Genomic DNA, 23,897 nt, shown 5'->3' with positions numbered 1-23,897 from the left:
TCCCAGACTCTTCCTTCTTAGACAGTTAGAGACCAACTATATTGTATTCATAGGGAGGTTTGTAAAGGTGCAGGAATTTGTCTAGGATTCCAAACTTATAGTTACTTTGCTCAAAGTGGTCAGTGAAGTACAAAGCCTCAATATGCTTAACATTAGGTATTCCTGTATTATATGAATTGGGAAATATGTAATTCCAATTTGGGAATTTTTACTGAAATTTGCTGTAGACTTGAACCCAAATATCTGCCTCCGAACAGGTCTAGGTAAACAAAGCCCTGGAGTGTTAAAAAACATGAAAGAAAATAGTATCTGAGTGACTCACTTTGAGTTGAGTATGTACAGAATGTAGGAGCTGTGTAGACCATGTGACCACGGATGACATCACTTCCTGTTTGACTGGCATTCTACTGTACTGACTGTTGTCCTCTTGTCTTGCAGGCACTGCATCCAGGGGTGTTGAAGGAAATTCTGCCCAAGGTAAGATATGGCTTTGAACTAATGACAGGGTTTGCCTAACACTTATAGCCCTATGGATATTGTCCATTGTTTTTGGCGTTACTTGTTTCTTCGTAATAACCTTTTAGGAGGTATTACTTTTTCTAGTAAGACCTTGCACCAGGTATGAGGTTGTACCTGGTATTAGTAAAACCAGGTATAAGGTTTTACTTTTTCTTGTAGTAGAAGATGAATTTTGGACTTAGTATTACAAACGTCCAGTGTTCTGAAATCGAAGACAAGATTTGAACCTTTTTGTTATGGAAGATGGGAATCGAACCCACAACCTCCTGATCAGTTGTCAGGGACTGTAACCTTTAGACCAGAGAACAGGTTGAAGACAGGTGGTTCATTTAAAGGTACACTGTTTAGCGAATGTTTCCTGGCTAGACGAGAAACCTGAGAGACTGCTTACTACCTTAACTCATATTATCGTAAATATATAAGGATATGCGAAGGTTCTTGTATCTGTTATTATTACCCCGTGAAGATCCCGGTTAGAATAGGTCTTCAGTAGCCCATGCTTGTCTTAAAAGGTGACTAACAGGTTTGGTTGATCAGGCTCTTGGTTGATCCATGTCATTGTATCCCAATTGTGTGGATCGATGCTCATGATATCAATCACTGGATTGGTTGGTCCAGACTTGATTATGTACAGATTGTAATGGTCTTATTGACTTCTGGAACTTCTGTTTAGAAGGTTCAACTTTCTAGTGAGTCAAAAGCACATGTCTGGTTTATAGCCATGTTTAATCAACTAAAGGGGAATAACTCCCAATGATCTACAGTACAGTGCTGGTACAACAACTAGCTATAATAACTGTGTACATAGCACTCTGGTAGAACATGCTATAATGTAAACACATTAGATATATTGACTTACTGCTACACAGATCGCTGCCATATAGCTGGAATATTGCTGAGTGTGGCATTAAGCAATAAACAAACTTGTATATATTACCCGTTGTGATTTTAGGGAGGATACTTGAATGTGCACATCTTTGAGTTGACCTAGGTCACTCTATTATTACAGTGTTGCATAAAAAATGTTGATGGCATCATGAACAATGTAGGGGAGATAATTACTCGGGTTAATGTATGTGTCACATAGTGAGTGAGAGAGTTGGGTTTAACGCCGCTTTTAACAGTATTCCAGTTATTTCACGGCGGGGCAGCTTAATGTGGGCGGAAAGCCCGAAGTGATGTATGTCTCAGACGTTTACCACTTCGGTGAAACCCACGAGCACGGGTATGGCGCTGACAAACCTAGAAACATGATCGGGGTGAACCGCGATGAACCCACAATCATAGGTTTCTAGCGTGTCCAAGGGATGCAACTCTGCACAGCGAATCAAGGCGCCTTAGACGACTGGGCCACCTGTGCCCCCATGTGTCACATAGACTGTCTGTGGTAAATGATAAGTTACATATAGAGATAAATAAGGGAATATGTAGCAGTATGTGTTATATAATATTATCTCATGGACTGCGATAAAAGATAAGTTGCATATACTCATAAAAAATAAATAAAGGGATTATGCTGCAATATATGTCTTATAATATCACATGGACTTTGGTAACGGTTGATAGCAAACACTGATTATAAAGAAATAAGGGAACATGTGTTTTACATCATAGTATTATAGGATAAATAGAGAATGTCCTCCAGGTGTCTTTTGATATCAAGCCTCGGAGTTTTACCACTTTCATCAACGGTGTTGATATATTTGATATCAAAAGACACAAGGGTGAGATTTTATTTATCATCCAACATCATTCTTCCAACTTTTTCAATTTGTAGACTGTAATAAGCAGTGTCTTAAGTGTAAAAGCACTGCTTACAGCTTCAGTAGCAGAGCCATTAGTGATGTCATTTGATTGTGACGTTATGGTAACCAATGACATCACAATGGTCTGAAAAGTATTGTGTTGCAATTTCATTGCAGCGATATCTACAATGTTGATATCGCTTGATCCACCCTAGCGATATCCCCTGTGGGAGCCAGTTTGGGATGATAAATTACAGATACCATGTATACCCAGGGTTTTACGCGACACACAAATGTTGAAATTGGATGCAGAAAAAAAAATTACTGCAAGCCCGAGGGATACGCAGTAATATTCATTGCACCTACAGTGCATGAAGAACAGTTGTGGGTGTCTGTCATTTCGTCCATCAATCATGACCTCTGTCCACATGATCATTGATTCAGTCCAGGCCCTAAAGTAATTATCAAAATGTACAGTACACTGCACCATTTCATTACTTTACAGGACCCTCATATTGCCTGCAAGGACCCTTATGATTAATTATTGGGATCATCGGGATTCCCGTTTTTGTAAGTCAACATAAAACCTTGCTTATACTGATGGTATAAATAGATGTAAAATAGTACATGTATATGTTATAATAATATTATCACATGGGCTACGGTATAGGTTTATGGAAGAAGAAAGGTTGCTCCTGTTTTCAACACATCATTAATACATCATATCAACAACAATAGTTAACAAAGAAGAATACAAACAAAGTGACATGTCAGAGCAATGCGAAATAAAGGTCGGTCATCTTGCTTCCTTTTACATGTTGTTACGTGGTGATTCCCAAATAGAAACAATATCTTTATCATGTTTATCCAGAAATCTGTACATAAAAGAACTTAGTGTGAAACCATCAAACAACCAACAAGTGGTACACAATCAACAAATATATAACCAAATGCACTAAGTTTACAAATCAATACTAATTACTGCACAGCAATTACAATGGCAGTACACAATACAGTGGTATTTATTCAATAAATAATATGATGGCAGTGGTCAGTATCAAATAAAAAAATACAGTGGTGATAGCAAAAGTCAGTGATAACAATATATATTCACCTAGTGGTGACAGTGGTCAAGCATCAAAGATGGGCTAGGCAGGTATGATGAGCGATCCTCACATGAAAGCTGGTTTTGATGTAATAAAAATGCATGAGATACTTCAACACGGATATCAGACTACACTAGCATAAAAATGTAGTTACTTCCTGATGACTGATCACTGTCAAAACACAATTGCAATGAGCATCTACCGAATCTCAACAGAAACAATGAAACACAGCTACAATCATTGTTAAACACTAAAATATACTGTCATTTAACAATGTTCCCTTATTTCTTTCCCTGAGTATATATCAGTTCCACTGTTGATTGTTCCTGTGCCATTGTCCCATCTTGTCCCACTTAAACCTCTGAGTGGTGGGCATTGATTATTGATTTATCTAATATGACATGGAATACAGTGGAAGGGGAATAACACCCCTCCATGGAGTAACTTGATTATATTTCCGATACTCCATGCCACAGCTAGGTACTACAGGACTGAAAGGATTTCAGGCCCAGATCATTGTCAGGTGGCATGTCAATAAAGCTTGATGGATGGGAGCGGACATTTTTGGCTAAATTGCTAATATTTCTGTTGATTGAAGATTTATTGCATGAAGTACACAATTATATGACTTCTACTGCCCATTGCTGGGATGCAGAGCATAATCTTAGTGTTTGATTTTTGGGTTGGGTGGTATTTTATTGGGTTAATAATATTGAATACATTTGAGTTTAAGCCTGTTAATGAAATGATTGTGGTTATCTGTCCAACTCTTAGCACTAGATCTGTCTTTCTCACACAGAGGTGAGGCACGGGTGGCCCAGTCGTCTGAGGTGCTGCGATTCGCTGTGCAGAGTTGCGTCCCTTGGGCATGCTAGAAACCTATGATTGTTGGTTCGAATCCCGGTTCGCCCTGATTATGTTTCTAGGTTTGTCAGCACCATACCCGTGCTCGTGGGTTTCACCGAAGTGGTAAACGTCTGAGACCTGCATCACTTCGGGCTTTCCTCCCACATTAAGGTGACATGCCATGATATAACTGTAATACTGTTAAAAGCGGCGTTAAACCCAACTCACTCACTCACACACAGAGGGTTGAGTAGCCCAGCGCTGCAGTTAGGTAGGCTGATGACTGAGTTTGATTCCCCACATGGATGCAATATGTGAAACCTCTCCTTTCTATATCTGTCAGCAATTTTAGCCAGTCTGGAGCCTGTTCCCAGTAAAATTTCTTCCCTTCTTGTTCCATCAGCTTATATTAATCTGTATAAAAAGACTAAAATGTACTGAGAGTATTGCAAAATACAAATTTGGGCCAGTAGACTCAAACAGTTTTAGCCCAGACCTACTACTCTCTCTCAGAGTTTCGCAAGTGGGCTTGGCCTAATTTGCTTCATGGAAACATTCACACAAATATAATACTTGGTTAGCCAGTCAAATGCGATGGAATCACTTGCAATTGTTTAACTTAAAAATAACCTGTATCAGGTGTTTGCTGTGTGATTCAGTCTGAATGTTTGTGTTCTGCATAAGACCGCGTGAAATGCTGCTATGACGACTCCCTAAGAAATTATTATGTACAATCCATGTGTGTTATATCATTATGACGACTCCCTAAGACATTGTTATGTACAATCCGTGTGTGTTATATCATTATGACGACTCCCTGAGACATTGTTATGTACAATCCGTGTGTGTTATTTCATTATGACGACTCCCTGAGACATTATTGTGTACAATCCATGTGTGTTATATCATTATGACAACTCCCTAAGACATTGTTATGTACAATCCATGTGTGTTATATCATTATGACGACTCCCTGAGACATTATTATGTACAATCCGTGTGTGTTATTTCATTATGACAACTCCCTGAGACATTATTGTGTACAATCCATGTGTGTTATATCATTATGACGACTCCCTAAGACATTGTTATGTACAATCCGTGTGTGTTATATCATTATGACGACTCCCTGAGACATTATTATGTACAATCAGTGTGTGTTATTTCATTATGACGACTCCCTGAGACATTATCATGTACAATCCATGTGTGTTATTTCATTATGACGACTCCCTGAGACATTATCATGTACAATCCATGTGTGTTATATCATTATGACGACTCCCTGAGACATTATCATGTACAATCCATGTGTGTTATATCATTATGATGACTCCCTGAGACATTATTATATACAATCCATGTGTGTTATATCATTATGACGACTCCCTGAGACATTATTATGTACAATCCATGTGTGTTATATCATTATGACGACTCCCTAAGACATTGTTATGTACAATCCGTTTGTGTTATATCATTATGACGACTCCCTGAGACATTATTATGTACAATCCGTGTGTGTTATTTCATTATGACGACTCCCTGAGACATTATTGTGTACAATCCATGTGTGTTATATCATTATGACGACTCCCTAAGACATTGTTATGTACAATCCGTGTGTGTTATATCATTATGACGACTCCCTGAGACATTATTGTGTACAATCCATGTGTGTTATATCATTATGACGACTCCCTGAGACATTATTGTGTACAATCCATGTGTGTTATATCATTATGACGACTCCCTGAGACATTATTGTGTACAATCCGTGTGTGTTATTTCATTATGACGACTCCCTGAGACATTATTGTGTACAATCCATGTGTGTTATATCATTATGACGACTCCCTGAGACATTATTGTGTACAATCCATGTGTGTTATATCATTATGACGACTCCCTGAGACATTATTGTGTACAATCCATGTGTGTTATATCATTATGACAACTCCCTGAGACATTATCATGTACAATCCATGTGTGTTATATCATTATGACGACTCCCTGAGACATTATTATGTACAATCCGTGTGTGTTATATCATTATGACGACTCCCTGAGACATTATTATGTACAATCCATGTGTGTTATATCATTATGACGACTCCCTGAGACATTATTATGTACAATCCATGTGTGTTATTTCATTATGACGACTCCCTAAGACATTATCATGTACAATCCATGTGTGTTATATCATTATGACGACTCCCTGAGACATTATTGTGTACAATCCATGTGTGTTATATCATTATGACGACTCCCTGAGACATTATTGTGTACAATCCATGTGTGTTATATCATTAATTGTCTATTCTGGAAATGGGAAAATATCCTTTTAGGTTCTCCCACAACTTCTTTCCTTTGAGTTTTTGTGTGATAGTGAACACAGTTGAGATGGATTCTTTTGTAATTGAATATAGTGCTGGATGTATTTTGAGGAAAAAAGTATATATTTTCTATTTTCCTATTTAAGACATTAACTGTGCTTTTAGTCAGCGTGAAAGAGGTCTGGGAAAGCTTTCATGTTCTGAGCCCTACAGCTAGCTTTCATATCTTTAAAAATTAGGTGTCTGTGTAATTGTATTTCTATTTCCATGGAATCCTTTCTGAAACATGGATAGTGTCTTGATCAGAAGAGTTGAAAAACCTCATTGTTTCAAAATTGCATGTCAATGGTCCTACCAGAATCATCAAGAAAGAGGGCTTTCCACATTAACAGTGTCCAGAATAACGAGATTTCACTGTATTGAACTGAGCATGGTCAATTCCATAACTGTTACCACGGAAATCAATGTCGACTTTTACAGTAGACCTGTAATTCCTGGAAACGTGGAAAATCATGTTTTTTAAAACAGTAGTCCTCGGAAAGAATCATCTTCCGTGTGAAAATATAATCAAATATTAAAAAAGAAACACTCTGAAAAATATGATATAAAACGGGACAACCGTGGGGTGTGGCGTCACACAGAAATTGTTAATACTCAGAGTCAGATGATGGCTTGTTTTTAAGATAAAGTTGTCTTTTAGCCTGTAAGTGCATGCCCCAAGACCCCCCTGGACTTTTCCTCTTTATTCGGGAAAACCTGCTCACATCTATGAATTCCAAACACTTCACACACTTTTGTCTTCCCACCCTCAAACCGTCTTCCCCAGTGTTGGCGCCACGAATTTACCGATGCCAGCATGTGATGGCCAGACCTTCACTATTGGAACTTCTACTGGGTATTGATTCCCCGGCACTGATGTGTGAGCATTAAATCGGCCATCGCCATAAAGTCCAGTGTTGGTTCACAAGAGCACCATGAATTGACGAATATTGCCCAAGAAGTCTTGGTTTAATACTGGCAGAGTTGCAGCAATTACATGCATTTGTGGGACTTCTGCTAATGTATTTTAAATGATTAAAGAACTGAGGAGCTGTATTCTGTTCAGCTTGATCAATACCGGTGATGGTGTCTTTGCTTTGGTTGAAAGTGTTTGTCGTTTACAGTTTATCAAGTCTTGAGTTTTTTATTGACATGTTCTATGTGTTGGGCTTGATGTGGGAGATGTTCAACTGAAGGTCATTTAACGTTGGCATTCTCTTGAAAATCAATGTTTTTCGATAACAGTTATAATCATCCAAAACTTGGTCCCACACAAGATATTGCTTGTGTGAGATCAAGCGGTATCTACATTGTAGATATCGCTGCAATGAAATTGCATCACAATGCTTTGCAGTCCATTGTGACATCATTTGTTACCATGACATCACAATCAAATGACATCACTAATGGCTCTGCTACTGAAGCTGTTAGCAGTACTTTTTACACCTAAGACACTGCTTATTACTGTCTACAAACTGAAAAAGATGGAAGAATGATGTTGGATGATAAATAAAATCTCACCCTTGTGTCTTTTGGTATCAAATATATCAAAACTCATTGATACATGTATATTTGATATCAAAAGACACTCGGATGAGATTCTCTGTATCCTATGTTTGGTTTGTGATGGATATGTGGGATGTGTTCGACTTTCTGTGTTGAGTATATCCATCACAATTCACTGAAAGTTCTGTGTTCCTGAAAGGCAATAATTATCGACTGTTCTGTATAGTACCCACTCCATACAGTTTGGTAATGGCCTTGGCTTCTTGTTTGTGAAGCAGTTAAAGGGGCACTTGTTTCTGATATTCAGCTGCAGCCTTTTTCTTTATTGATCTGTCTTTCTGTTATATTTGTTAGAGCCTTGGCATCTTGTGTGTGCTTTGATGCAGTTAAAGGGGCACTTGTTTCTGATATTCAGCTGCAGCCTTTTTCTTTATTGATCTGTCTTTCTGTTATATTTGTTAGAGCCTTGGCATCTTGTGTGTGCTTTGATGCAGTTAAAGGGGCACTTGTTTCTGATATTCAGCTGCAGCCTTTTTCTTTATTGATCTGTCTTTCTGTTATATTTGTTAGAGCCTTGGCATCTTGTGTGTGCTTTGATGCAGTTAAAGGGGCACTTGTTTCTGATATTCAGCTGCAGCCTTTTTCTATATTAATCTGTCTTTCTGTTATATTTGTTAGAGCCTTGGCATCTTGTGTGTTCTTTGATGCAGTTAAAGGGACACTTGTTTCTGATACGGTGCTGGGATGCCTGTTCAGCTCACTTGACTGAAATTCAAGTGAGCTTTAGTCAGGGCCTACTTGTCAGCCGACCATTGACAATTGTAAATATCATCTCTTAAAAAAACCCACTGAATCTTCATCACATGCTTGTCCCCTCCACTGATGACATCCTTAGTTTATTCGAACCACATTAAAAAACCTACTTATGGCCATGACCATAATAGTGTCCTAGTCCAACCCAGACATTGAGCTGGACTTCCTAATTATTCGGGGGCGGTTTGGTAGCCTAGTAGTTAAAGCGTTCACTCGTCACGCTAAAGACGGGTTCGATTCCCGACATGGATACAATATGTGAAGCCCATTTCTGGAGTCCCCCGCCGTGATATTGCTGGAATATTGCTAAAAGTGGCGTAAAAACATACTCACTCACTCACTCCTAATTATTTGGACACTAGATAATACTGGGTACCAGTTTGTCTTCATCATGTGCCCATAGAATGAAATCTGTGATAGTAAATCAACTAAATTTGTTTCAGCACCCCTTTATCCATGAGTGAGTGAGTGAATGAGGAGTGTTTTACTCCACTTTCAGCAGTATTCCAGCAATATCATGGCGGGGGACACCAGAAATGGGCTTCACTCATAATGTACTCATCTGGGGAATCGAACCTTGGTCTTTGGCGTGACGAGTGAACACTTTATCCACTAGGCTACCCCACGACCACATTCAAAAGATGTTTTGTTGAACACATTTTTTTCTGAAGAGCATTTTGAAGCATTTTTTCTGACTGGTTATTTGGACTGATGCATAAAATTAAAAACTTACTTGGGGATGTTATTTCTTTTATCCCAAACTGGTTGAAAAAAATGGTGGAATGTTTAACAGAATTTAATTGAAAGCCTTTGTGTGTCAGCATGCTGTGCAGTACCATTGGGGAATTGTGGTATGGATATAATGGAAACTGCCGATTCCTCTATTCCCAGAAACATGGTTGGAGTGGCATCAGTGGCACCTGCTAGGTGGCAGTGAATAATTCATGGCTGCGTGCATTGGAGTTGTTATAGAGGCCTGCATCCATGAAATCCTTGATAAGAATGAATCACATTCAACAGGCTTGTTTATTCATGTGTGTGGTGAATTTAAATGAATATTTGAATTGGGTGAGCATGGATTTCTATGACACCATTAAGTGATGCAGCCTGTTATGTGTGCCTTGCTGGAAAATGAATTTTTGAATATTTTAAATGAATGTCATAAATGGATATTTAAAATGAATATTTGATATCAAGTCATTGACAGGCAAGTAGGTAGAACATAAAGACATGAATGTTTTTCTGGATAACAACTTCTTTAATCTTTGTTATGATGTTTCAGGGCTACTACTGTTATGAATATTTGAAATGAATATCGTTAATGTATGGATGCATGATTTTTCCTGATGCATACAGGTGTTTTAGGTTCATAAAGTAATTCTATGGGTATTCAGGAAATGTTGGTGAAAATTCCAACATTGAAATGAAACTAATTGCTTCGCAAAGGTTACTTGTAAATTCACGAAATTAGAAAAGGCTTTTATAACATAGTTTTATGTATTATGAAGCATGCAATGTTGAAATATTTGTGAATTTAAGAACATAGCCAATCAGGACTTTATTAAATTCAAAATGTTTTACATCTTTCTGTATGTTTCTGTATGTGATATCCTCCATTTTTTTAATGTTTCCTTATGCGAGACATGGAATATGAACTATCAAATATGAACTATCAAATATAAACTATCAAATATGAACTATGAAATATGAAATATGAACAATGAAATATAAATTATGAAATATGAACTATAAAGTATGGACTGAAAAATATGAACTATGGAATATGAACTATAAAATATGAATTTTAAAATATGAAATATGCAGTACGAAATGTGAACTATGAAATATGAACTATGAAATAATAACTATAAAATATGAACTATAAAATATGAGCTGAAAAATATGAACTATGAAATATGAACTCAATAAATATGAACTATGAAATATGAACTATATAATATGAACGATAAAATATGAAATATGAAGTATGAAATATGAACGATGAAATATGAACTATGAAATATGAACTATGGTTGCCAGTAACAATGGTTGCCATGAAATAAAGACCAAATGACATGCATGTTTTGTACAATATGGATCTCCTAGAAGTGTGTTACTGAGTGAGTGAGAAAATTATTTCAAGTATATCATGGCATGTCAGATGCAGGTCTGAGACATATACCACTTTGGTGAAACCCACAAGCACGGGTATAGTGCAGACAAACCAAGGGTCATAATCAGAGCTACTCTGGGATCTAAGCCCACGATCATGGGTTTGTGGCATGCCAAAGAGATGCAACTTTGCCCAGCAAATATTGCCCTGCCTTAGACAACTGGTCTACCTGTGTCTCTGACCAATTGCTAGTCACGTCCATCTAGAGATCTGTTGCCGTAATCTGACTGCAGACATGACCAGGATGACATCAAAAGTTATCCTTCACTCATAACTTGCGTTGCTTGGACCATTTTATGCCTGAAGCTGCTATCAACATGAACACTCAACAAATGAATGACCTGGTCAGAGTATTATGGGCTACCAGAATTGTAATTTGAGTAAGTTATATTTCTGAACTTTAATTTGTAATACAATATTTCTTATTGTTACTAGACTGAGCTCAACAACACCTTTTGGAAATGTGTATTTGTGTTTTATTTAACCAGACAATTTAATTGCAATGTTGCTACAGGGACCTTTAAAATAGGCTTCACACTATGTGGACATTTTGGGAATTGAACATGCTAACGCTTAACCCACTGGGCTACCCTCCTGCCTGTTTGAAGTGTGGAACACCTGTAGTTCATGATCACCATTTGTGTTGAGATTCCACATCTCTGTTCTACTGTGTAATTGGTTGTCGATCCGGAGTAGAATAGGTCTTCTGCAACCCATGCTTGCTGTAAAAGGTGACTTTGCTTGTCGTAAAAGGCGACTAACGGGATTGGGTGGTCAGGCTCGCTGACTTGGTTGATACATGTCATCGGTCCCAATTGCGTGGATCGATGCTCATGATATTAATCACTGGATTGTCTGGTCCAGACTCGATTATTTACAGACCGCCGTGATATAGCTGTAATATTGCTGAGTGCGGCGTTAAACAACAAACAAACAAAACAAAAAAAACTTGGCTGTCATTAGGTTTACTATAACAATTATGATAATAAAATGCAAGAGCGTGACTTCAAACATGCTGCTCAATATACACAACATTATTACCCCTGCTCTTGAATCTCTTCTCAGCTTGATTGGGAATGTACAAACCAAACTATTGAATGAGGCGCTAGAAGGTTTGCAGTCACATTATGATATCAATCTCATTAAAATCAGATCTTAGTTCTCTCTCCCGCTAAACAAATATTTGAGGACAACCAATTAGGGGTCACGTCAGAACGACTTTTCATTTGACCAATCAGAGCGTCGCTTACCAGATCATGAAAGTGACAGTCGGAATGTGATTTCTCATCATGCAGCCTCGAAAATTTTAAAACGGGGTATTCCGAACGATAGTTATGGGCTTAACATCTGAATCTATACAATCTAGACCATATATTAGCCATGCGAGAATGTTCTTTTGTTCTGGTTTTAAAGAGAGAATTTGTCAAAATATGTTTCGAAGCGTAGTCGCCATTTTGAAATTAGTGCCATAAAGCACGAGAAAGCTGCCTTCTGACTGGCAAATTTCAACTTCTTCAACGTCAGTAATTCCATTAGTCGGTCAGAGTTACCGAAAGGTCGTTCTGATGTGACCCGTAATGGGATGTCCTCAGATCTTTGTTTTGCGGCAGCGGGAACTAAGATCTGATTTTAATGAGATTGATTATGATATCCTACTGGGTACCCCTTGACAGCAGTGAACAGAGGCATATTTCAAACAAAGTCACTTACCTAACAACAATTCATGAAACCTCAATCTGTTGCTAGGTGAGTAGTATCATGGATTCAGGAGATATTTTGTCTAGTTTGGGCAATATGCATCCAGCCCGCTCTCTCTGCTCAAGCTCTGTCTGCGAGGTGTTAGTTCAACTCAGCCATGGCTCTCTGGTATTGGAGACCCCCACTAAGCCCCCTAAGAAGAGATTATAGAGATTCTGCCACACAAGGTTCTGGAGTGCTGGAGACTTCATCTGTAATCTCCAGACGGAAGACATTCTGCGTCTTTTGGCTGCCTACTGGTTATGAGACTCTCAGCATTTTTCAGTCGCAGTAAATCTTACTTAAGTGTTTAGTCTTGGAAGTTCTGTCTGAAGTGTCCATGCAGGGATGGGTTTTTTTCTCACTGATGTTTGCCAAATGTTGAATTTAAGACAAAACAATTGGTGTTGATATGGTTCAGAAATCTGATTTATGTCGTTGGGGACATCCTCTTAACAACTAAGTTTATGATCTGATATTTGACATGGCTGCCATGTAGCGATATAGTAAATGTCCATTACCATTTGTCTATGACCATTTGTCTGACACAGCTTCATGTATCATTGTGCAATTTGATATTCAGTATGTGGAATAGGATTCTGACATTTAGCACAAACAGGACCTTTATGTACACTCGACATGGGAACTGTGTTAGCATGGTACTTTTGGCCAACTACACAACCGACTGATCATGAATAAAGATGAATTAATATTAAGGTATTATCATTGTGCCCCAAACTCTTCTCATCTTTATCATTCTCATTTCAAATATCTGTAACCATGGTAACATGACCTATGATTTTCCCAAAAATGCATCAGGGGAACCTACAGTATCTAAATCAGTCCACATGGAAAATATAATTTTGTCATGATTTTTTCCGCTGATTTTAATATGCATGAGGACCAATATATTTCTTAAACCCCCCAAAATTCGATGTGTTTCTGTTGTCCCGGAAACAAACCTTCTCTCTGAATGAGAACATACAGTAACCATGGTAACAAGATGGGACAAAGTTGGCATCATGGCTGGCCTGTTTCTGGGGTCACACTCATCAACAGATCTACTTGTACAGGGACATATGCCAAAAATGGTTCTTAGTGCTAAGACATTATAACTTCCCTAACATCTTAGCGTGTGCGTTATAAGCATCTGTTCATAAGATTGGTTGGTTGGTTGGTTTGTTGTTTAACGCCGCACTCAGCAATATTACAGCTATATGATGGCAGTCTGTAAATAATCGAGTCTTGACCAGACAATCCAGTGATTGACATCATGAGCATCGATCCACGTAATTGGGATCGATCACATGCATCAACCAAGTCAGCGAGCCTGACCACCCGATCCCGTTAGTCGCCTTTTACGCCAAGCATGGGTTGCTGAAGACCTATTCTACCCCGGAATCTTCACGGGTCCTGTTCATATGCAATAAGAAACTTGTGCCAGTGTGATGGTCCTATTGTGTTATTCATGTGTGATTAGATTCCTAGCTGCTTGCATCAGTGTACATACCAGTCGCTGACAGTTTGCTTGAAGTCTATGACTAGATTCTGGTGCAGAGACAGGGCATTGATCTGGCTGGAAACACCGGTATAGATTATCTGCTCTCAGTTTGTATGTGGTGTTAGTCTGTGTGTTCGAAAAGACTGTCGGTGCTTTAATGGACTTGATGTACATGGAGTGAATGAATGTTGTGTCTTGCCACATGTTTACGCCAGTATTAAAAGTATATTTGACTTTGACTTCCTCCATGGTCTTGTGGAATGAGTGTCTGCCTGGAGAGCGGAAGGTCGGTCAGGTTCGATCTCCGTCCGCATCATACTTGAAGACGTTAAAAAAAGGTACTTGTACATCTAGACACACACATGCGCAGAGACAGACACACCACACCACACCACACCACACCACACCGCACCGCACTGCACTGCACTGCACCGCACCGCACCTCACCGCGCGCACACACACACACACACACACACACACACACACACACACACACACACACACACACACACACACACACACACACACACACACACACACACACAGTACTTTTGTTTTATAAGATGAGATCTTTTTCATCTTCATCTTGCAGGTAAATCACAACCCAGATTCATATTCAGAGTTCAAGGATAAGATATTGTAGGACAGAAACATATGAGCGAGAGGGCACTGTAAATATTATGCTATTACTAATGGTGGATGTCACAATCTACACAAATTGTGCTCTATGGCGATCCAGTCTATTTTGTGTCTTTTCAAATCAAGCCCTGCTTGTTTACACGTCAGAACACCTTCCTGCACTGTAGATCATCAGTTACAGGATTGAGATCAAGAATTGTAGCAATGCCATTCTTTGAAGTCATCACAAAGTGATATTCAATCAAACACCATTTTCTGTTCATATTGATGAGTGCAAGTTGAAACCCTATAAACACATTGCTTGCTTTACTGTCTGAAGGACACATACCGACCGGTCTTGACTCAGACTTGGCTTATGAGATGAATTAGATTACAGACTCCTGAAAAGGGTTGAATCATGGACGTCCACGGATGTAGTCTGGAGCCAGTGGGGATGAAACAGTTGATTACAGAAGTTGATAGTGGTTAAGTGAATTGGGCGGGAACATATAAATGTTATTTATTAAATGGGTGGGAATAATTAGATGTTATTCATGAGTTGGGCAGGAATAATAAGATGTTATTTGTTAATTGGGTGGGAACATATAATTGTTATTTATTAAATGGGTGGGAATAATTAGATGTTATTTATCAATTGGGTGGGAATTATTAAATGTTATTCATGAATTGGGCAGGAATCATTAGATGTTATTCATGAATTGGGTCGAAATAATTAGATGTTATTTATGTGGGTGGGAACATATAGATGTTATTTATTAATTAGGTGGGAATAATAAGATGTAATTTGTTAATTGGGCGGGAATAATTGGATGTTATTCATGAATTGGGCAGGAATAATAAGATGTTATTTGTTAATTGGGTGGGAATAATTAGATGTTATTCATGAATTGGGCAGGAAATATTAGATGTTATTCATGAATTGGGCAGGAATTATTAGATGTTGTTCATGAATTGGGCAGGAATAATTAGATGTTATTCATGGATCGGGCAGGAATAATTAGATGTTATTAATGAATTAGGCAGGAATAATTAGATGTTATTCATGAATTGGGCAGGAATAATTAGATGTTATTCATGAATTGGGCAGGAATAATTAGATGTTTTTTATGGCTGAATGTCATGTATTTATCAGATATTACTGCCAACTTGAGTGAGTTGTTTGGTGACATGAAGTGAGTCCGTGTTATGAGTGTGGTGTGTGTTTGAACGTAGGCTGTCAGAGCTAGACTATAAGTGCATCACCTATTGGAGTCTCACACCCTACATATGGAACATTGCCAGATTGCATTGTGGGAAGTCTACAAGCAACTTGAGTTATGTGGAACTATTCCTGAACACGATTCTGTCTTCAGAAACTTCATTCTTCCTACTGGTTTTATATAACACCATCAGTAATTTCAGTATGAGAAGAGGAATAACATGTTTTTTTTAATATTGTTACTATAGATCAGAGTTGTGCCCAGCTGATGATTACTTTTAACTTTTAAAACACCTGATTTTAAACATGTGTAACTCTGCATAGGGGCCTTCGTCAGATGATGTTATAAACAGCTGTGCTTGTAGGTTGTAACGATGTTGCAAGGTTTGCAGTGTTGTAGCTGTACATGTACTTTGCTGAGTCTTTCACACAGAGTAAGCACCTGTTCTGAAGGCTTATGCTTAAACTTTGATTTGTTATCAATAAGCAAGGTTTGGAAGTTTAACTGATGGTATTACACAGTTTTCTGGTTTTAGGGAACAACTTGCTTATTACACACAGTGAAAGAAAAGCTTATGATTATTTCTTATATTTCTGATATTGCGTGATTACTTAGGAATTAACAATTCAACACAGGTTAAGTTTTCTTTTTAGCTAACTTAAAATAAAAATCTGGACTTCCTTTCCACTATTTCATTTTGAAAATATTTAAAATCCATGAGACCAATGATACTGAGACTTTGAAGTGGTGATCCTAAATATAGTATATGCAGTAGTAAATAGGATAGTAGTGAGAATTAATGTTGTGGCTCAATAGATAACATGCCCAATAAAAAGGAAGTTGTTTAATTATTAGTTATATGATTATTGTATTGAATGCAAAAAGAAAATACCTCAGAATTTTAGTAAATAAGATTTAAGCAGATATATAAAAAGTCAAGTTTACTTGTCAAGGGCACTAAGTTTGGAAATCTAAATAAATCCGTGGGAATATGACTGTTACTATTAATCCAGCAGTTATGTTGAAATACCATGCCAGACTTTAGTTTTAACATGTTTAAGTTTGTCTGTGGACAAGTGAAACTTTCTTCTCTGTTTGTCACTGATCCATGATCCAAGTGTCTAAAAAAAAGGCGTAGCTAGTTTTCAGTCATAAGAACATGATGCCATTACAATATTTCATACTTGTATGTAACGTTATGACTTCACATTTCCAGAGGTTCAAAAAGGGCTCTACCATGCCTTGTTCTTTTTATTGTTTGTGTATTTGAGAAGCCAGCTGATGTCGTTTTGTCATTTGATACTAAAACAATAGTTAAGATTGCTTTGTGAGATGAAACAAAAAAATACATTTGAGATGTATTTTTTAATTAGATATGAAGTTTCCACATTTTAAAACCAACATAATCACAACCACACCTGAAGAATATTGACATAGTAACTTCTGTACGTCTTTATTTGGCGGTTGTTATAACTCATAACGGTTCTTCTGAGATACTGTTTTCTGTCCAACTATATGCAGGAAAGTGCCAAATCAAACAGTCCTCCAGTTGGCATTGACATTATTACTGAGTAGCTCCCATTGTGCACTCTTACATAACACAACATGGCTATTACAGAATACACTCAGCCAGGCTATTTTCACGGCCATTTGCCGTAATTGAGGGAATTCCATGGGGAGACTGTGTTAGCGCGACTACTAGCCATGAGTTAGACCAATGATAACAGTCAGTCCTGACTGGCAGATTGAGTCACTGCGATCGGTCATATTACCATAGCTGAACATTCGGACCTCGATGTGTTGATCCTCTGTGTCTGAATCTGACTTGGAGTTGTGGACGTAGAGTCGTGTTTTCTGTTGGATATTTTGTATGTTTGAGTGTTCAAAGGTAGGTAGGAACTCTGTTATAGGAAAAGCTTCACTTTTTGACAGTTGTGTTTACAGCTTGAAAAGAAGTGTATGTTTTAAATTATCAGCACTTTCTAGATTGATTTTTTGTGTGAAGTGAATTGTGTCATCCTTTTGCTATTAATTTGGAAACTTAGTTATAGTTGCTTGATGATGTTGACATTTGGGCTGATGATGTCCTGAAATGTCAGTATCCACATTGATGATATCCAACTCAAGGAAGCTAATTAAGAACACCCTATTCTTTCCTGTTAGTGTATTGAATCTTCATGCCATGACACATTAACTATAGTAATAGGAATGAATCAGTTTCACAATTATATGATGAGGCAAGCAGTATATTAGATTGCTATCTTTTAAGTAGCATCTATATGTCAATATTTTGCTTAAAGATACCATATACAATCAGTGGTTGATATATATTTATATGAACATTTTGCTAACATGAATAGTCAACATATACTACTCAAAAGAAGAAAGGCACACCTGATTTTTATATCTTACTATATAATCTGTTATGCCATGACTGATTTTTATTCCATAATATGATGACTGCATTTAGAATTATAACGTAAATCTTTAGCTCACCTGACAGAAAGTGAGCTCATGTTGTGGACTGTTTGTTGGTTGTGCATCCTGTGGTGTACACATCTTCTCCCCCACACCACCTGACCAGTGAAACTAGGCCTTCACATGGCTACTGCCATCAATGTGATGGCTCCAAGTATGTTCCACAGCAGCCACATTGAAAAGTCAAATTATGGCCATTACTGAGTTGTATTCGTTCAACATGTACTGATATTTGGTACTTGTTTAGTTTCCTCATTTTACAAGATTCAAAGTTTTGACCTTGTTTTGACCTTCAGAATATTGAAAAATAAGAACAAAATTTCAAGTTTGAAAATAATAATAATTTTTTCCAAGTTTGCCTCGTGAACATTGGTGAAGGGCACTTAATCAGAATCCTATATAAATCCCAGACTTGAATGATGGAGCAGATAGACTGAAAACAGAAGCATTTCTGGAATTATTTCATTAAGTACCAAAGAAAATGAGAACAAATGTGACACATCAAGACTTGACATCAGCAAAGACGAACAGAACAAAAGACCTAAAAAACACAAGCTGTTAAAATAATTGCTCTGTCAATGTATTTGTATATCAAATAAACAATAAGTTCTTAGGAAAATACAATAACAGTTCAATTTTTTTATATTCAAAATTAAGATTTTGTTTGTCCTTGATTTAATGTCTTATAATGTTAAAAGTGTTTTCTCAACGTTTTACCAAACCATCATTCTTCAGAAGTAAACACTGTCAACATTGTAAGACATCCAATCCAAGGAAAACAGTTGTTTGGAAGGTAGTATATAAAATTGCGAAGGAGCAAGTGCGTATAATTATTGCACCTGTTGGGCTGTGTGAGTGATGGTTGTGTGGTCCAGGAACTGGTCCAGGTAATATCTTCCTAGTGACTGCTTCTGTCATGTAAGCAATCAGGATCAGCTGTTGCACTACAAGGAATGATGATAGCTGAAGTTACTGTGTAGCTTTCAGTACTGTGTTATTGCATTCTAAACCAAGCGTTTGATTGAGGGGTGTTGTGTTACTGCAGCAATGTCTAGTGCCATTATCTACTTGCTGGTGAAGCCTTGTTATTCTAATCTATTGTTAGATTATGAGGTCCATCAGCCTCATGAAATAACTGTTACAATTTAGATGGGGCACAGGTGGCCAAGTCAGTGAGGGCAATCGTAATTTGCAATGCGGAGTTGTGCCCCTTTGGTGTGCCAGAAACCGATTATTGTGAGTTTGAAATCCAAATTTGCCTTGATTTGTATCAAGATTTGTCAGCCAAAACCTGTGCTCAAGGGTTTAAAAAAACTTGTTATAAATTGAAATTATTCAAACCAATAAAGTTGTTAAAATGTTACGTGTTAAAAATGTCGTTACTGTCTTTATTCCCTATTAACTGACACGTCATGATATACAAGAAAAGATATTAGACCAAACTCACTTACTCACTATAATCATTTGGGAGACATTGTGGCTAGCCATACTGTATTTAGTATGAATTACTGTAAAAAGCACAGGACCTGTGAAGATCCGGGGTAGAACAGCAACCCATGCTTGCAGTAAAAGGCAACTATGTTTGTCGTAAGAGGTGACTTGGTTGATACATGTCATCGTATCCCAATTGCGTGGATGAATGCTCATGTTGTCAATCACTGGATTGTCTGGTTCAGCCTTAATTATTTACAGCCCGCCGTCATATAGCTGGAATATTGCTGAGTGCGGCGTTAAACAACAAACAAACAAACAATAAGCACAGATACCATGAGGAGTACAATCAGTACCGTTGTGGCGACAACTGAATCACTGAGTCCGACCAATCAATCCCCATTTAACTATTTGTCATGACTTGTATTGACCAGGAGTCCCCATTCAGTTTGGTTACGAAAAGGTTTATCATAAAATGGACAGTGTTATCGATGTGATAAACCGATCCTATTACTTGGTCTCATGATCTCATAAACATGGTAAATATACAGATATGGTCAATTAAGGGACAAATTACTTTAATTATTGCATTTAGTATCATCTACTTTATTGCACATTGGAAACCTTGTACTGATTGTCAATTTGTGTCGTGTCAGCATCATTAGTTTCTGTGTTGGACTGGCAACTATGTCATGTATCTCATCAGCCATTAGAGGCAATCACACGTAAACACCATGTCCTTGTTGCATTTCAAAAATTAGTCAGAAATTTCTTATTATAAATTCAATTATGTGCATTTACACAGTTTGCAAAAGTTTATACCTCCATAAATTCAAAAACGTAATTAAAATATAAATAATAAAAATATGATAATTGCACTGACTGCTTATGTTATGATGCAACACAAGCCCCTCTCTTTCAGTTATCAACCAATCAAGAAACGGTAGTCCGTTAGTTGGCATGGCGTGGCATGGCAAAATAAATGCTTGGAATCACTCTTAAAATGTGATAATTTCAGGTAAACCCACTGTAAACATGACTACACTGTCTTGCAAAAAAGGGAGGCAACTTTTTATTTTTGTGGTATTCTGAATCAGTAGATTTGACACACATTGATAATATCCAGAAAAATGAAAAAAATTCCACAGAAATAGAGCTTCAAACATTGTATAATTTTTCGTCAGTTGAATAGCAGATTTGATTAATGATGGTCTGACGACGTCAACAAATTTGTTCTATTTAAGGTGACAGGATATCTAAATTTAACCATGAGAAATGTGATGTTTTCCTGCATCATGTTTTTACCTTGTCTGTAGGATTGCTCAGCACTGATATGTGTGGGCAGATCCTACATCTTGTCTGGTAGTTCTGTGATGAGATTTCTATCAGCCTATAGATCATATTTTCCTGACAACTGCCGTACAGTTTAGGTATGATGCACTGCTCACATCCTACATATCACATTCTCCTATCAACTGGCTCTGTATGAGGTTAATGTATTATATATCCAAGTGAAAGGTAAGCTTGTGGTTTGCTTTATGACAAGGTTTTAATCAGGTGGAGACAAGTGTAATTGAAGATGAAACCTGATTAAGTTTAAAATCTCTCCGAGGGAAATGTTGGTGTGTGGTTTCATGTCTGATAATGCTATGCTATGTACAGATCAAACGGATCAGACCTGGATAATGAAACTCTGACTTTTCATCTCAAACTAACCCAGAGGGATTCTGGGAAGAATAGATTGTTGATTTGCGTGTTCATATCACGACAAGATGATCCGATGATTGATATTATGAGCAACCAACAATGACATTCCATCAACCAAGTCAGCGAACCTGACCCCCCTAGCCATTAAGGGGATATTTTAGTTAATTAAAATGTGTCTCAGTCAGGAACTGTAGGTCACTACCTGCCACAAGCTACTATTCTTATTACCTCCCTTTGCTACCAGAGGTGCTTTTACAGTCTCTCATCGGCCATTGACATGCAAGCACTTAAAAGTTATTGTGCCAGCCTTAAACTTCTTATGTCTTTACAAGTAATACTATGTACAGTCTAAGTTTCCTCTTACAATCAATGGGGGCATGGGTGGCCCTGTCTTCTAAGGTGCCGTTATTCGCTGTGCAGAGTTGCGTCCCTTTGGCACACCAGAAACTTATGATTGTCGGTTCAAATTATGTTTCTAGGTTTGTCAGCACCATACCCGTGCTCGTGGGTTTCATCGAAGTGGTAAACGTCTGAGACCTGCATCACTTCAGGCTTTCCTCCCACATGAAGCTGACACGCCGTGATATAACTGGAACACTCACTCACTCACTCACTCACTCACTCACTCACTCACTCACTCACTCACCAGTTCTAATCTGGAATCTCTACAAGGTCAAAGTTTAGTCCCGTTATCTCTTCTGGATGGATACCAGTCGGGTGGGATTTTTGCCCAGATGCCGTGGATTATTATGCTCCAGTGTGTTTAGCCCAGACTTTATTATTATTCAATCTCATTAAAATCAGATATTTTACTCCAAATAACATGCTTCACTATACAAGCCATTGAAGAACAGTGTTAGAAATTGGCCCTAGTCCTACGTGTCCTTAAGTCCCTGCCCAGTAGTTAAGGCTTCATAAGGACTAGTAGAAATCAACCAATAGTTATCATGGTGTATAATTCTAAGAATACTACCTCTATTACATCATTGCCATAAATTCCTGTTTTCATTGTCACTCACACTATAATTTTATTTAAATTTTCAACAAGTGTCCTCTGCCAATCTATCTATATAGTTGTGAGGTAAGACTATCCCTGACAAAAAGCGCCACTGCCATCATACACTCTGTGCGTTAAGATTTGAGGAGACCTCCATTGATAGTCACATCTAATTTAAAAGAAGACTAGTTGTTATTGAGCCAATCAGCTGTCAGATTTCTAATTGATTCGCCTTCATATTTTTACCACCTCAATTTGGAAATTTGTATTTGTGCAAATGAAAATCCAGAAAATCAATATTCCTTCGATGGTATTCCATTTTGGTAGTAGATACGGCTGAGAAATAACAAGGTGTATGAAATAGCCACAACAATATATTGGTGCCACTATATTTCTTCTTTTGGAAGTTGGTTTCGTTTGAGATCCAGAAATTAGATATGATGTTTCGATTGCTTCACTCACTGGTAACCAAAATTTAGAAGCCTCCATGGCTGATCAAAAAGGTCACCTGACCTGACCTCCTACGGACATGTCGTGAAATCTTAATACAGAGAGGTATCATAATGGAGTAAAACATCCGATATTAATGAGATTTGATTATTTTCAGTGTTCCTGGTAGTTTGTTGTTTAACACCGCACTCAGCAATATTCCAGCTATATGACGGCGGTCTGTAAATAATCAAGTCTGGACCAGACAATCCAGTGATTGACATCATGAGCATATATCCATGCAATTGGGATCGATGGCATGCATCAACCAAGTCAGCAAGCCTGACCACCCGATCCCGTTAGTCGCCTTTTACGACAAGCATAGTCACCTATTACGGCATGCATGGGTTGCTGAAGACCTATTCTACCCGGATCTTTACGGGTTTGCCTTGAAGTAGATGGTATGATGCTGACAGTGGTGTAAGACAGATATCTCATATCTTCATAAACCATTTTACTGCCTCCGTGGTCTAATGCAGGGGTAGATTTTACTAGGAATTTGTATGAAGCCAGAAGGGCTTGCTCCTTTTAATACTTACCGGCCCTTCTTAAGTAACAGGCCTATAGCCCTTCTCTAAGTAACAGGCCTATAACTAAATGATGGAGGCCACAAAGCGTAGCCACCTAGCAGGG

At 37.9% G+C, this 23,897-nt stretch overlaps 1 protein-coding gene across 3 annotated transcripts in view; it reads left to right on the top strand.

The window, feature by feature from the left end:
* Positions 1-440: 440 nt before the first annotated feature.
* The window catches only part of LOC139449086 (IQCJ-SCHIP1 readthrough transcript protein-like), a 282,100-nt gene continuing 258,643 nt past the window's right edge, over positions 441-23,897 (top strand). For 2 of the 3 annotated variants that reach the window (XM_071230550.1, XM_071230551.1), the window contains exon 1: positions 17,908-18,050. In XM_071230550.1, the coding sequence (XP_071086651.1) occupies positions 18,033-18,050 (18 nt within the window). In that variant the 5' untranslated portion in view covers positions 17,908-18,032. Of the gene's footprint in view, positions 478-17,907; positions 18,051-23,897 lie in introns of those variants that run through there. The other variant, XM_071230552.1, reaches the window with a different exon arrangement.

Source organism: Haliotis cracherodii, unplaced genomic scaffold, assembly GCF_022045235.1.
Source record: "Haliotis cracherodii isolate W230 unplaced genomic scaffold, xgHalCrac1.p SCAF_7, whole genome shotgun sequence".
Classification (NCBI taxonomy): Eukaryota; Metazoa; Mollusca; class Gastropoda; order Lepetellida; family Haliotidae; genus Haliotis; species Haliotis cracherodii.
This window is presented reverse-complemented; position numbering and strand designations above follow the sequence as displayed.